The 16858-nt window shown below is 36.0% G+C and overlaps 1 protein-coding gene and 1 non-coding gene across 3 annotated transcripts in view; one reads left to right on the forward strand and one right to left on the reverse strand.

Annotated features, from left to right (window-relative positions):
• The window catches only part of LOC149153569 (protein SEMI-ROLLED LEAF 2-like), a 61491-nt gene extending 46873 nt beyond the window's left edge, over positions 1-14618 (reverse strand). The window contains exons 1-7 of one of the 2 annotated variants that reach the window (XM_089445722.1): positions 14213-14618; positions 13738-14111; positions 13482-13628; positions 11136-11210; positions 10878-10993; positions 6776-6890; positions 6510-6638 (exon numbers count right to left, since the gene is read on the reverse strand). In XM_089445722.1, the coding sequence (XP_089301848.1) occupies positions 6510-6638; positions 6776-6890; positions 10878-10993; positions 11136-11210; positions 13482-13616 (570 nt within the window). In that variant the 5' untranslated portion in view covers positions 13617-13628; positions 13738-14111; positions 14213-14618. Of the gene's footprint in view, positions 1-6509; positions 6639-6775; positions 6891-10877; positions 10994-11135; positions 11211-13481; positions 13629-13737 lie in introns of both variants that reach the window. The other variant, XM_089445723.1, reaches the window with a different exon arrangement.
• LOC149153570 (U6 spliceosomal RNA) lies at positions 11964-12067 on the forward strand. The gene has a single exon (XR_016263857.1). It is a non-coding gene; the product is annotated as a U6 spliceosomal RNA (small nuclear RNA).
• Positions 14619-16858: the final 2240 nt, after the last annotated feature.

A 16858-nucleotide genomic window follows, 5' to 3' on the forward strand; every position in this document is an offset into this window, starting at 1 on the left:
TTTCATGAGAGCCTAGAAAAGGAAGTGGGGAAAGAAAGACAGAAAGTGAGAATCAAGATGATAAGTACTAAAGAATTCATCTCCAATTTTGATGATGCACCCAGTGGGCATTGCAGCATCACGCATTGCATTTTCAAAATTAACCAATACAAACTTGCAAAAGATGCACAATGCACCCTTATCAAGGATAAGGTGATTGTTAAGCTAGGAGAATAAATTAGAGTTCAAAGCACCATAGCCAATGGTATGATGGCATTGATGACAGATCTTCTTTGCTAAGAGATAAATTCAAAGAATCAATATCTAAATAATTTGATATACTCATCAGTTTGCATGTATTGGTGCTTTGATGATAGAGCCAAATCGAAAGAACAAAAAACAAGAAGAGGTTGACCGAGGTACCCCAATGACAATATCACTCATAATGACATAAAGTGAACCCAAAGGGAAGAATTATACATGCTAATCCCACACATTTACATAACTAATAACTTCAAAGAAAAAAAATCGAGGTGGCTAAATTTCATGCACATATGGCATTTGGTGAATCAAGTGTTCAAAGCACACAAATCAAGTGTTTAGCATATTGAATGAAATTTCTAAGATGTTGTTATACATGCAAGTCATACAAAACATGCTAATTCATCTCGATCATTATCCTAAAGAAGCAACTATCCCCTTTGAAAAATTCCAAGAGAAAGATGTCCAAAGCATCAAATTGAAAGATGACCCAAGCCCTCAATGAATCAATGCTCGACAAGCACAAGGTTTTACCTACAAAGTAATATGGATTGCTCGATGATGTACTTGTTGAATTTTATGGGAAGAGAGTCAATGTAGAGTTTAGATTGGTGAAAATTAGACCTAAGGTGAGGAATTTTATATTCCCCTGTAAAAAAATCAATTATTGAGACCTTACCCAAATCAATAGTTATGATCCCCATTTGATGAGGTTGATTACTAGATAATTTATTATGTTGACATCAAAGAATCAAAGACTAGGAGTTGACAGGTCTAAGGGGTATGTGAGAGGTCCAACGAAGATGTGAAGAGCCATAAGGAGTAGGCAGGAGTCACTTCTAACTCTTGTAAGTAAAGCATTAAAACAAGAAAAGGGGGGTTCAAACTTGGGAAGCAAGCTATCTTGTAACTAAGTTTAAAAGCACAGTTAAACAATGAGTTAATTCAAACTTTGACAGTTATTCATGTTGTGATTTATATTTATGTGTTACTTTATTTAATTTATTGTTAGTATATGTTATTGATTGTTGTGGACTATTCTCTCCTTCAATTTGTGCAATATCACATTGCAATTCCAATTTTACTTTTAACTTGCTCCTAGTACTAGGATTTACTTTCTGAATTTTGCTTTTTGCGGCATAAACAAAAGATATAAAACCATAAAATGAAATTGGCATCCAATGCCAAAAGCTAGATGATTCACCAATAAGGGTGGGAACCACACTTTGAGGGTTTTATCCCAATAGATCCATGTGCATTAAAGTGGGTCAAAAAACCCATGTCAACACCATGGTTTACCAATTCCTATTAATTTTTTGTCAATGTTTCCAATTTCTCGTAATCTAAGCCCTTAAATATTTTCTTATATATGCCAATAATTTCATGAATGGATATAATGCTAATAGAAGACATTATACAACCTATAGTATGACCTAAGGCCTTAAAGTCCTTTTAATTAGAGATAGGTATGAACATGAACACAAGCATAACCATGATGTCATTGCTCTTGCTTAAAAGAAGACCAAAACAACCACAAATTAGCTTTAAAATCGAACTGATCGAGACTAGCCAAAACTACAAGTATTTTCCCGTTGGGACTAGATTTTAATGATAAGCTAAGCTAGGACACGCACAATGAAAACACAAAAAGGAGGATGGAAAGCAATTTTCCTGCTCCAAATAGATAGAAGACAACATAGATCTAGGATTAGCAAATGTTGCACTTCTCTTTCCAAACACTCATAACCCCAATACCTCTATATGGATGCAACATTTGGGGACTTTTAACCACCCACACATTCGGGTCCAAGGAGAGACATTTTCTCCTATGACACAGTTTGTTAATGGTAGCCCTATCACAACCCACAGATAGCCAACCTCATATGCCTCTCATACACTCTCTAACCAATGCATCTATTCATCTAGCTTGCTCATCCAATGAAGGATGGTCATGTATTGTGAGGTTCACTAACCATTTTTGTACTCAAGTGATTTCATTTAATGTTTTAAGGGCATTTTGGTATGTGGTACAGCCTTACAAGTTGAATTGGATGACAACCCACTATTGGTTGTACACTTGTTCCCTTGTTTCACCTTGGTAGTTATCACTTGCCCCTAATCCAATATAACCTTCCTTAGGGCCTTTCTTTCAATGTCTAGGAGGGGCACAAATAGGAGGCACTGATGATGGTAGTGTTCCATGTTATCCATAATGAACATTCGTCATCTTTTCCCTTTGTTCCATTGTCCCATCTTTTGATTGGTTGTTGTCAGTCAATTGCACTAGTTCATTGTTGACTTTTCCCTATGAGAAGATAGGGTTGCATATACCGAAGGTTGATGCAACTATAAAAAGGAAAGATCATGAGCCAAATGTTAAAACACAAAAGAATGGCAAAGGATGCAAAGAAAGGAAGAGCAAAATAGAAGCATGAGCTCTACCCTCTCTAATATAGCCACTCATCCCTAAGAGTATCCATGCATATCAATCCTATTAGAGTAAAAGGAACTCTCTACAAATATCCTAGCCAAGATGAAGCGATAATAATACCCATCGTAGAATGGGGTGTTCTTATTATTACATGCTAATCAATGAAGTGTATTAACAAGCCATCTAAAGAAAATAAAAAGGCATGTATAGCGGCTTGGAAAAACAAAGGCAAGGAATGTAACTCACGCATTGCTAAGCGCTCCCTCTACAAAGGAACTCATGGATAATGGTTTAATATAACCTACTATAAGACTATGACTCCATTCATGAAGTACAGCCCAGTCCATTTCACCCATCACTTATACCTATCTCCTCAAAGGGTTGGCCTAGGAATTGTTCCTCCCCATATGGTTGGAAGCACCTAATAGGGTCTTGTAATAATCCTCCCATGCATGGTAAGTTGTGTACAGATCATAACCTAGGAAGACATTTGAAGATATTGCTTATATGAAGTACTTTGATGCATTTAACATTAAGTATGGCCCACTCTAATACTATTATGGTTCTCGCACCCATGATGTTGATCTCACTTGATTCCTTGAGTATGTGTAGATATTTGTTCCCAAGTAGAGCTACCATCCATTGAGGGATTGCATGATGCTTCTCTAGCACTTCAAAGAGGATGTCCAAACCCATTTGATGAAGACTTAGTACACTTGGACAGAGGACATTGGGCACTTATTGAGGATCATTAACTTTGGGATGCCTTGACACAGTTGATGATACCTCCACCAACCTTTAGGTCCCTAGACACTGCCCTCCAAAGCCAGAACGTTGCCTTAAGAGAAATTGTACCCTAAAGATGACAAGACATCCCCAAGTTGGCATTGCACATACTTGATGGATGTTTCCCTGTTTTTTAGGAATATTTGATGATGATGATGACATGGGAATTTGGAATCCCTTTGGAGGGGGCGATAAACTATTCTCCATGATGATGTCATGCCCAAGCATTATGACATCATGTTCTTGATGCTTGGGAGGATGACGTGGTCACTTTTATGAATGGCATTGGGTTGGGGAGGCCTTGCTTGTTAATTAGGCATCCATTTGATAATGGCACATGACATTTTGGGATGAAATGCACCCATTTGATCCATTTATTGCACTTTTCGTGGAGAGACACTCCTTTGGGATAATGTCGTCACCCTTGAAGGGAATTTAACTCACACGTGTGGGCTAATTGAGGTATTATAATTTTACATTATATCATTGATTTATCTATCTTTGGGGGTCAAATTATAACCTATCCAACTTGTAATCGTAATTTATTATTATTTTAGGGCTTTTAGGCTAAATTAGTCCAAATCAACTTGGTTACCCTCATATAAATAGAGGGAAGTCAATTTGCTTTAGATAATTGTCACACTTGGAGATAACTTGCACTAGCTAATTGGTCTCCTCTTGTGCACTATGGAGCACTAGTGTAGTGAATCTCCTTTGTTGGATTTTTCATGGACGGTTCTCTCTCTTGGATGATTATTGGTGATTCTTTGATGATATGGGCTATGTTAATGTAAGTTATCTTCTTCCATCTTGTTCTTGTTAAGGAATTAGGGTTTAATGAAATTTTCACAAGGTTTTGTTGATGTTTTATGGCTCTAAAATCTCCTTGTACAAGATTTTCATCAAGTTTCTCTTCAAGTAACATAGGTTTAGCTTCCTCCCTTTCAATCTCCAAAGAAGATAGAATGACGCTAGGGTTAAAGAATTGAGGAACATAGGTTTTCCTTCCTCAATTTCTTAGAATCCAAATCAATCTCTTTTATTCCAAGGATTTTTACTCCTAGAATCCATTAGCCCTAGATTGAGAAAGGCACTAGTCCTATCTCTTATGCCAATCCTTCAAAAAAACTAAATATTTTTATTTTAAATTTTATGGGGTAAATTTGAGGTAGGTTACAGCAAAATCATTTATTGTTCAACATTATTTGCCTTGGAGATTATTGTCCTAGGGTCAGGATTTGTATGCATTTATTTGAAAAACTAAAAATATCGTTTTACATGTGATTTCAGCAACGGTTTGACTTCTAGGGCTTATTGTGTCGTTATATGTGTTTTCAACCATTGAAAATTCTTGTAGCTATTTCATTGTTTTACTTTTTATTTAGACTTAATTTTGCACTTGTTTATCATAGATTCTGAGGCTTTATTTTATTGTTGTTGTAAACTATTTGCATGTTGTAAATTGTTGACTAAAACCCTAGTTTATAACAGCCAAGTGTAAATTTCTGATTGTGTGTTTGGGAACCTATTTGAGCCTTTGTTGGTTAACCTAAGCCTTCTAGAATAAGCCTTAGCAACCCTTGAACTTGCTCTCTTGGAAATATGCCATAAATCACCCAAAACCCTAATCATTCCATACTTATACTTGGGTGAAATCTTGTTGTAGAACCCTTACAAGGGCATTTAGCCTAAGTCTAATTGGGTTACATGACCCCTAAGATCTACTAGGGAAACCCCCCTTGTGGTGGATTGTGTCTAAACACAAAAATGGGGTAGTAGTTACTGAGGTGACAATGGTAACTCACTCATTGTTGTCTCAATCTAGGTTGCTTAGTGAGGCTTTGCACTAAGGTGCTAGAGCTTGTAGTAGCATGGACAAAGCATATCTAGAAACAAGTGAAACCAGTTTGAATAAGTATATAAACACTTAATTACAAATTGTTTAAGAGTAAAACACAACACCCGCAATGATATAATTCTAGTTGAAAGAGGACTAAATCCAATGAAATTCCATGCATTAAGCAAGTTGACTCTGTATGAATAGAAACTGGCAGCGATGAGCAGTGACAATATTCAGTTAAAAATTAATCAACCAAGATGAGCTGAAAAGAAGGAAAACAAATGGAATCTACAACCCAGTAAATGGGTTGACGAGTGGGATATAGATGAAAAAAAGTGCCCAACACATAAAGAGATGATAATTCATGTACATGAATGTTAGAAGGTGAAAAAGTAGAAAACACATCAAAAGAAAACAACAATACTGCATGATGATTTCCACAAACAGGAAGAAATCAAAATGCAAAACTAATAAGATCTATGGCACGAAAAGCAGGTAAGAGTGCAGCTAAGAACCAGCTCCCATAGGTTGAGATGTGAAACAGGAATATCGTAACAGAGAAAGGACCTGTTCCAAGAAGGGCTATGTTAGATATGTGGAAATGGGGAGGTGGAAACAAAGCAACATTTTCTCCTAAGTTGTGCAGTGTACATAAAAGTCAGAGAGAAATCAAACTTGCACAATGAAGATCAACATTCCAAGAGGATAATAGTAGGAGGAGTAACAAAGTCGGTTGAGAAAAGGATGCAAGCAAGAAGCAGGTTGATGAAAGTAAAGTCAATGAGGCAGCTAACACTTGATGCAAAGCAAAGGAGATTGGACCTAGATGAGTAGACTGGGGACATTATTTGGTTCCTGCCATTACACAGCAATCTCTTTTTATTGTAATATTTTGCTTTAAGCACTTTGAAAAATGTTGCACAAAATGTGAACTTTCTTTTGTCCCATATGGCTGCCCTGTAGGTGGTTTAATAAAAGTTATCTATCTATCATGGAAGTGATTAATCAAGACTGAAGAAACTCTTTTTTTGTCCCATGCAGCTACCTCATGGACTTTTTAATGAAAGCTATCTATCTATGATGTAAGTGATTAATAAAGAATGAAGATGAGAAACTCAGTGAGCAGTGCCATAAAACGTCCCAGATTCTTCGTAGACAACAAAATGGAGGGAAGACATTAAAACACCAACTAAAACAAGAATGAAAACATACCATTGATGAAAGAGCTTGAAGTCCAGCGGAACGTAAAAGGTAACACCTTCTTTCTTCTCCCATTTCTTGAGCAAGCCCACATAGTTTGGGAATAAGACCTTCCAAGTTAAACATGTATGTGCTGTCCATCTGTTTTCAAGAATCAAGATAGTTCTACTTCAGAAATGTTATTGGTTAGAAGAATCATTAAATATAATTAAAGCAGCTTCTCAAAAATTGAAGAGTTCACTAATGAAACAGCAAATACAACTTGTAAGATTATGTACCTGGCTGTTAACAAAATCAGCAAGAGTTTGGCAGCTGAGGATACGCATTTCATCATATCGTGTTTGGTCCAGTAGAGTACGGATAATAGTTAAAAGGCTACTAGCAAATAGAGGCCTGTAAGCAGTTATGTCATGCACAATGTCAAAACAACCAAACAAGAGTTTACCAAACAAAATTTGTTTGCAAAATGTTATTATAAAATATTAACAATCCTGGAAATATAGGACAGAATATTCAAATTGTATTCAAGAGAAAAATATAGGGAAGCTATTTCCAGTCAGCTGCGAGCACAGAAATATCAGGAAACTGCTGAAATGTTTCCAAAAACGTGTTAGACATTTCTTGGCAGTTTCATGAAACTCCTTGGTGTTCCCAGCACCCCATGCTGATTTTTTTCTTTTCTTAAGCTAAAAACAGAAAAAAAAGGGGGTTTGATGGTCCCCATAATGGCCTCCAAATCCTTAAATGAAAAAGAGGGAAAATAAAGAGAATTAAGGTTGGACGAAGATCATTTTTCACTTCATTAGACCATTTTCGTTTTGACAGTGGCACCTTCTGGACAGCAGCAACAACATTTCGACAGTAAAGAGACAAATTTAAAGTTGGATTTCTTCTAAAGGAGAGTTTCCCTGATGTCAAAAGATTCTAATTTCTCTTTCTTTGTTATTCTTTGCAGAAGTTAAAAGCCCAGATTTATTTGAAGGTTTTGAAGTTATTCCTCACCCTTTCAAACAACACAGCAAATATGCCATCCTTCCAGAGTGTTCTTGGCTCCAATGCATTGGCTTCCACCACAACTGCAGAAAGCAGATGCATTTCAGATCCAAGAATGCCATTAATGCAATATGTGACCTTGGTCTCTAAAAGAGCTAACATTCCCAACTACAGAAAGCATTTTTGTGATCCAAGAACACCATTAATGAAACATGTGAACTTGGTTTCCAAACGAGCTAAGAATACTGGGGGAAGCCACCTCACTGCACCTTTTGCATCCTTGAATGTTAAGGCAACGATACAAGAGTGAAGGGGCATTTGGTACCTGAAAAGGGGTGTGAAGTTAAGGATTGTCAGAAAAATCCCAAAGACAAACCAGGAAATCTTGAGGTTGCATCATGAAAGTTTGCCTTTCTTGGAAAGAGGTAGATATGAAGAAGATGTTGAAGTTGGGTATGATGACAAACAGATGAAGAGGCCAACCACCTCCACTTTTCAACAACTGCATCAACCCATGGGAAGTAACAAAGTCAAAATGAACAAATAAAGCCACTAAAAAAGTCTCAGGGATGTGTATAACATTCCAAAGTGTAAGCAAGTAGAGAATGGTGCTGTTGATATTATTTATGCCTGCGAATCCCTTTAATGTTGCATGATCACCTTATTGTGAAAAAATAGTGAAATCTATCATGTAAACCCCAAAAGGCTTCAGGCCTTATGGTTTCAACAAACTGAGAAACACAGTGATCAATAGACCCTTGAGTAGAGTGGACCAAAAACAGCCTTTGGCAAGTTATGGTTGTTCAATTATATGGATGGTTGGACAGATAGGAGACACATCCATTGCTAAACATCATCGTCGGTTCTTCTGAAGGTCCTTACTAAGGCAATAGATTCCTACTGAAAATTGAAGGACAAAGTTCTATAGTATGAGCCCCCTCTTAGAGAGGCTATTTAAGAGGTTGGAAATTCAAATGTAGCTCAAGTGCTTACAGATGCAGCATCTGTTTGTCAGTTGATGTGTAGAAGCAGTTTCAATATTTGTTTTGAACCCCTTGTGCTATGCATGCTTGAATAATTCATCGAAGGATATGGAAAAAAATTATTGATTTGCTCAAATAATTATGGAGGCTAAGGTCCTTGTAACAGGTCACATGCACAGTTGGTGTTTCTAAACCTTCTCACTTCATTTTAATTGAATACATGATTCAATGCAAAAAAGAAATATACACTACAAATATTTCCAATGATTAGAGAGATGGAGTGGTTTCAACACTGAAGAGGGAAAATGACTCCAAGAATATGTGCTTGATAGGAGATAGTGAGAGGACTTTGAATTCATATGTTCCTTCAAAAAACCTAATTTGAACCACAAGGGATAGCTCAGTTGGTTCGACCATTCCTGCTAAGGCATAATGCCCAGGGAAGATGGTAACAGTACCAGATAACTTTAGATTTTTAGTGTTCAGTTGGTTCAACCATTTTTCTATTTTGATATTGTTGCAATTGTTTTTCCGTGAATTATATAACAATATTGAATGTTCATCATCTATGTTGAATGGTGGTATGCAATATGGAATTACTAAATCTGAACTTTGAAATTATCATTTGAAATTGACATTTTTTTGTGACTAGAGGAATCGGCAACTGGGCCGGTTCCATACTCGCATGACATGGGGTAGATTCTGACAGCTACCACTATAACCCCTAGGTGCCTACGTATTCCCCTTTCATAGACATGGGTGAATAGGAGGGATTTGAACCTCGAGCCTCCTGGTACATAACACTTCATTTTCACAGCCATCGCCAATGAGCTGCCACCCAGGCGCTGAAATTGACATTTATGAATTGAATCTTATTTTTTAAATGTTTATATTTTATCATTCTGATTTAGTGAAATTTTATATCAAAATCTTCTTCCTGTTTCCAGAACCATTTCCTAGTGTTTCCTAAGTTTTACATCATTTCCAATCATTTGTATTGAGGCTACTCCTGCCATATCCTACATTACAGGCCCTTGCTGTTCCCATTTCCAGAAACTAGCTTCCTACCATTACGCATTTCCAGAAACTAGCTTCCTACCATTACGCATTTCCAGAAACCATCTTCCTACCATTACCCATTTCCAGAAGCTGATGTAACATAAGAAAGATATTTAGTGAAAAGGCAATTCCAACAGAAAATTTAATCAAGATTCTGAACATTACTTCATCTGACTAGAGACATAAGGGCCAGCAGAAACCTCGACAAGGGCATTTGAAAAACATAGCATAACAGTGTAAACAAAATTTATATATGCTGTACAGTTGGAAACCATAACAACCCCTCCAGCTGCAGCAAAAGTCGCAATAGTGTTTTGCTTTGCTAGCTTTCACCTATGAGCAGGTCATCCATTCTCCATACAAAACTCGGTAGGCTTATGTATACTTGAAAGGCCATTTTTTTAAAGCTGCTACAACGTATTTGGGGAAAATATCAAAAGGAAACAAAAATTGGAACAAATTTCTGTCACACAATAACTACATATGAACTACAGCAAGCTTTTGGTGCTTTTTAGTTAAACATATTCAACATTTATATGAAAAGCTGTTATTGAGCTTTCTAAAATTTGTTTCTCAAACATGAACCCATTGTTTAAGCATAGATAAAGGCTCTTCTTGACCTGCTGCAGAATTTTAATCCAGCATTATAATTCGTGAATTTAGCTCAATTAAGTGTTCCAAAAGAAGTGATGCACAGGGACATGTGTTTGCAATGTTGCAATATCATTTCAGGGAATATATTGCTGAGGGTGTGGTAGGCTTATCTGTACTTGAAAGGCCATTTTTTTAAGCTGCTACGATGTATTTGGGAAAGATCTCAAAAGGTAACAAAAGTTGGAAAAAAAATCTGTCAGACAATAACTACATATGAACTACAGCAAGCTTTTGGTGCTTTTTAGTCAAGCATCTTCAGCGTTTATGTAAAAAACTGTTGTCAAGCTTTCCAAAATTTGTTTCTCAAACATGAACCCATTGTTTAAGCATAGATAAGGGCTCTACTTGACCTGCTGCAAAATTTGAATCCATCATTATAAATTGCAAATTTAGCTCAATTAAATGTTCCAAAAGAAGTGATGTATACTATATAGAAACATGTGTTTGCAATGTTGCAATATCATTTCAGGGAATATATTGCTGAGGGTGTGGAAGAAAATTATCAGAAACATCAGGGAAAATATCAGAAATTATAGGAAAAATTTGGAAAGAAAAAACTTAAACCTGAAAGATTCTGAAAATATCGGACAAATCAGCAACCAGAAAAACTCAGGAACAATCAGAGATATTTGCAACACTGGTTTGCATCACATAAGAGAAAATTCTAGATCCTGAAAATACAAGTACTTACATCTGTTCTTTACATGAAGATAGTAGCTTGCTATAAACACGCATGACAACTTTGACATAACCAAAATGTTCACTTCTCAGTTCTTTGTAGCACCGCTGCTCCAAATATTTTGTGATCTGTTGCAAAATGCAGTGAAGAATTCTAGGTCAAATACAGATAAGCTATAGAAAAGAGAACCAAGAAAAGCATTGGCAAACCATTATAACGACACATGCTTTCTCGAATAATCACATTTTTTAAAACATTTATAAATTAAACCTTGGGAACGCGCATAGGATTTTTTGATGCATATTCACACAACTTGGAAATCTTCCGATCATTTGGTTCCTCATCCTGCAAAGAGAAATAAGTACATCGGTTCGGTTTAATATGTGTAAACCAGACAGAATAATAAAAGACCCACATCAACATGTCCAATCGAATGCAAGGTTTCTATGCACCATCTATCATAAAGTGGCTAAATAGTAAATTCTACTCAGTTGATCAGCTTTTGCATCACCCATTCTTCCGACAGTTATGTTATCTGTGCAAGAAGGTTTACTGTAATCATAGAAATATAATCACGCTAACATACAGGAAATGGGACAATATAGTTACAACTTACATTTGATCAGTAGACATGATTGTAATTTGTAAGTATAGCTGTATCAAATTGTCGAACTCTACCTAGTAGAAATTCATTAACTACTCCTATTCCTTAGGAAAAAAATTATCCACATTTGTGAACCCTCACAATGGGACCATTTAAAACTAAATTTCTTTGATTAAAAAAGTAAGCTAAGCAGTCGGATCTAACATTGTTTCATAAATATCTCTGAAGCTCAATCATCGCCAAGCTACAGAAGGACTTGTTCTACATTAAATTTTCCCCAAAAAATGAATAATAACATAATATTGCCTTCAGACAATTTGTAGTTTAAAATTACAAAAACCTCAAACTAAAACCAGCATTTAACATGTGGACAAAAGGAATTACTAGAACTTGCATTTTTTATGTCAACAACCGAAAGTACTAGAAATTGAATTACAAATATATAGATTAGGAGCTAAAAGCCCTTGACCACATTTAATTCAAGAGAAAATTCTATCAGTTCATGTAGAGATATCTGATAAAATTGGGAGAACACAGAAGAATAGCATTGCCCTGCACAAGGATGACATGGACAAATGAACAAATGGTCCAAAGTTTTTGAAAGAAATGAAACAACACATTGAAGTAAGACTCCAACAACACAGAGATGTAGTTCATACTTCATGACTCCCCACAGGAGAAAACAGCTTTTACCCTAAGAAAAAATAAAAGGGAAAATCAGATCAAGGGAAGGGCCCCAAATATGCATATCCATCATTATTCCACAAAACCCTATATATATGACATATAGAGATGCATATGTTGAAACCTCGCTTATCATTGATCACAACAACGGCTTTAGTGAAGGACATGCAGTCTGTCATAAGCATCAGGATAGGTCAATCATTATATGCAGTCATGGATGTGAACCCCACTGCTATCCACTACGCATCTGGTTGCATAATGGGGTTGGATGGATGACATTCAATTCAAAGGAAATATTTCATGAATTTGGGATAAGTCACAACTTTTAGATCAAAGCTGACTAGAAAAGATTTCAGCTAAGATTGTCATTTCAGGAAATGCGCACATTCTCTTGAGATCGGAGCCAAAGCGGGCACGCTAGCCTTACTAACCAATGGAAGAACGAGTAACCTGTGCAACCTTGGCCCCAAGGCATATGATTCTTGGCGTACTTCTTATTGTTCAGTAATGAAACATAAGATAGAATTTATAAAACCGAAAATACTTATTTAAAAAATACAGAATGCGATATGGTGCAATGACTAAAATTTATGCACGTTGCCAAAGAGAAAATGTCAGAAAAGAGAGGATAAATGCTTGGACCATTCTATGCTATTTTCTGTAACTAATACCATTTTAAGGAAATTTGTGAGTAAGGAAGGATCGACAAAAATCCATGCCTATTTAAATGAAAAAAATGAGGAATTCTGGAGATTTCAAACAAGTCCATAAACGGGGATTGATTTTGGAGGAGCTTTGTTATTTTCTGTAAACGATACCATATTAAGGAAATTTGTGACTAAGGAAGAATCGACAAAAATCCATGTCTATAAATGAAATGAATGAGGAATTTTGGAGATTTCAAACAAGCAAGTTCATATTCGGGAATTGACTTTGAAGGAGCTTTTTCAGACTTATGTTAAAGCGTTAACTTGAACAAATAGCGAACAGTGCCTGTCCTTCAAGATATTTATGTGATAAAATTTCGTTCAACAAATGGTGGATATCGCCCTTAAATGCCCTTTCAGCTCGAATTAATTCTACTGAGACTTTCAGTATGGCCTTTGAGGGGAATTAACGATGAATTTGATTTTACGGAAAACATTGTGTTAGATGGGGGGATTTTGTCAGAAGCACTTCAGATTGAAGATCAAGTCTGAAACCCGTTCCTACTCATCAGAGATGCCAATCAATTTCCAATTAGGTGCTCAGAAATATGAATTAGAACCCTAAATCGACACAGCCTTGGTACCCTGTCATTCAATACGAGGACATTACAATAGACTTACCTGCGATCTAGGAAAAATGTCTGCCAAAAGCTTCTTGTATCTTTTAACGGGCTGTCTGGAGCGCGCCCTTAAACCAGGGCAAAAGAAACACAGATTGCCACAGATTGGCAGCACCTTTCTTGACATGACTCCCATCTTCACCAACCCCTGCAACACAAAGCTCCCCAAATCTCAAATTCACACCACATACCATCCACCATCAAATTATAGAAAGCCGTATACTGAAGAGGTATGATCATCCATCTCAAAATATTACCTGTAAAGCCCGTGGTCAGAACCCGACACCCTGGACGGACGAAACGGTATGAAGGTTCGTATCCTGACGGATCTTCTGATGCTGTAAACGTGAAAAAAATATAAAAAGCTGTGACGTGTACAATTACACCTCGTCACGTCTGAGAACGTCTAAATTCGACCTTTTCAAGCCCGGATTTCGTCAAGCTGTCCAATAGATTGAGAGAAAATCCGCGTCCGACCATTCAAGGAGCACGGACCTGACCGACTGCAAGCCCGTTATGATAAACCTAAAGGGCCGAGCTTGTGTGTTTTCATTTGGAATTTGCTGGCCAATCTTTGACAAAATTCAGTGACAAATTTATTGAAATTACAGCCTGAAACAAATCCAACAACCTGAAAAATCGCTGTTATATTCGGATTGTGCAATATATGAATCTCATAGGTAGAAAACTATCAAACAAAAATGAATTTGATATCCCGTTATCTCCGCCTACAGGTGAGCTTTAATCCCCCTCTCACAAAAAACGCGTCCCTGATCTGCAAATATGACCATGCGGTAGGCATCGTCAATTAAATGTGGCACTTATATCTCAAGGCGTGACGACATTTAGTTACAGTTCCATTTGGATTAAAGCATTTCAGTAAATTCCTTCCCGCCAGGTGAATATACAAATCCAACCTGCTCCCACGTCTGATTCATCCAATCCACCGGATTCTTTGACAAGAATTTAAAGAATCATCCACCGGATCCTATGTCCAGAAATTAAAGCAGAGGCGCTCATCTAACGGGCTGCGCTCCGTCCCACAACCTCGGGATCCAACTGCACCGTCGGATCTGATGCCAGTTCACGGCGCGGCGGCCCTCTTCGCCGATTGCTTCTGACAGCTCAATGGCATCTGGATCATCGTGGACTGCGATCCTTTCAAACTCAGAAACCGGGAAAGAGAATTTACGGCCGCCGGGTGCGCGTCACGGTAATGGAAAAACTGTACGTGACGTGTCGTCGTTAGATCCGCCTCGTGTTTCCCGGACACCGCGAAAAACGACAGAGATGCCAATAAAAACTTTGCTGACGTGACATTTATTAAAAGCTTGGCAACTGGACCTACTGGCATACTATCTTTGTCAACGGCCAGCGAAGAAACCTTCTCTTCGCTAATTGTACGCAATAACCACATGCTTTCACTGTTCCCTGAAAACGGTCAGCGGAACCAGAAAGCCCAATGTGTACCAAAAGACCGAGTAAAAAACATGTTTTTTTAACCATGAGTTATCTCGGCAAAACCCCCAAATCCCGGGGTAAAATTCGTTTGCTTTAAGATTTTTTATCACTTTAATTTATTAATATGAATGTCTCTGACTCCTTTTGCAGCGACCTCATCATGCTTTCTATAGTGTGTTGTGTACATTATTGGCATGTTGGTAACATCTCCTAAATGATGATTCACCATTTTTAACCCCACACTCATCATGAAAACCAACCCTTGGATTCTAAGGGTTGCCTCCCTCAATGGCCCTACAATTGGCCATTGAGACTCCTAATTTATAACTTTACATCCATATAGTGTCACATAATGAAAATTTGTAAGGAGTGTCCCATGTCTTGTCGTTCTGGTCTTTAATAACCACAATTGAGACTTGTAATTTATAATTTTACATTCATACAGTGTCACATTATGAAGTTTTGTATGGAGTCCCTCGTGTCTTATCTTTTGGTCTTCATAACTTGTGGTTATTGATTGTTGCAAGGACTCTACTAACTGTCCACTTGTGTCCTTTGTGTACAGTCTTTGTACAAATTTTATCTCATATTCCATTGTTATTTATTTGATTTGTTTCATTCATATTTATGAGTGATTTTATTTATATATTATTTAAAAAAAAAAAAAAAAAACTATTTAAAAATTTGTATAAGTAAATTCTCTTTGACACCTAAGTTTGATAGGTTTTGCCACCTTCGGAAAAAAAGTAAATTCTCTTTAAAAAAATTTAAAAGTTGAGAAATTCCTTACACAAACATTCAAATCAAATCAGTTATTTTGAATATTTGTTAGGGAAATTCTCGACTCTAAAATTTTATAAATTAAGCAAATATTTATATATCATTTTTCTCTATAAAAATATTTTGTGAACTTAATTATTTTATATATAATTTTAAGTATTTAATGTTTTTGTATGTATTATATGTATTTATGTTTATTAATGCTGATGTATGATAATTATTATCAATAATAATTGATAATATTAATGATGATGATTTTTGGAATGTGTATTAAAATTTTGGTTTTTTAAATTTAATCCAAAATATATATTAATTATGTGATTAGTTTTACAATTTTAATTTTATATTTAAAAAGTTTTGAAAAAAGCATTTTTTAATGTCTTACAGTGTAGATGAATTAAAACTCTAGAAAAGTTAATGTTATAACAAAATATTAGAAATTGATATATAATGTAGGTGTATAAAAGATATTTTAACAAAACATCCCATGAGGTTTGAACTTGAAACTAATCCACACTTCGTGGATTTATTTTCTATAATGTTAAATAAATAGATACTTTTGATTTTTAAAATCAAGGTTAATCATCTCCTTATAATATCTTAATTTACTATTATTCTCTAATTTTGATTTTTTAAATCAAGGTTAATCATCTCCTTATAATATCTTAATTTACTATTATTCTCTAATCTTTACCTTATCATAATTTCTTTTTAAATTGAAATGTAATAACATTTTTTAATAGTGTTGATATTACAAAGTACAATTTTCCTCATTCCCAAATTTAGTCAAGATTTATTATCTTTAAATAAAAATCAAACTATTAAGAAAAAAACTTAAAATAATAAGAAATTATATATATATATGATCGAGTTTTCCCTATATGAGTTTTTTGTGTTCCTCAATAAATCTATGCAATGGATCTTTGTAGTTCAACGGAGGTGGCTTTATCATTGTTTACATATAGATCTTGCTTCTTATCTTGCAGAGATCGGGGTTTTAGATCCTATGGATCACAACTTGCCATTCATTTATGGTTTTTATTCAGATCTAATCATGTATGGGGGTCAATCGGCCTCGCGGTTGATCAAGGGCATATTTGTAGGCATGGAGGATCTGAGATCCGTTCTACTCCATAG

The sequence above is a fragment of the Pinus tabuliformis genome, chromosome 9, assembly GCF_031772625.1.
Source record: "Pinus tabuliformis cultivar Carrire ecotype Pingquan chromosome 9, CPIR1, whole genome shotgun sequence".
NCBI classification, from domain to species: Eukaryota; Viridiplantae; Streptophyta; class Pinopsida; order Pinales; family Pinaceae; genus Pinus; species Pinus tabuliformis.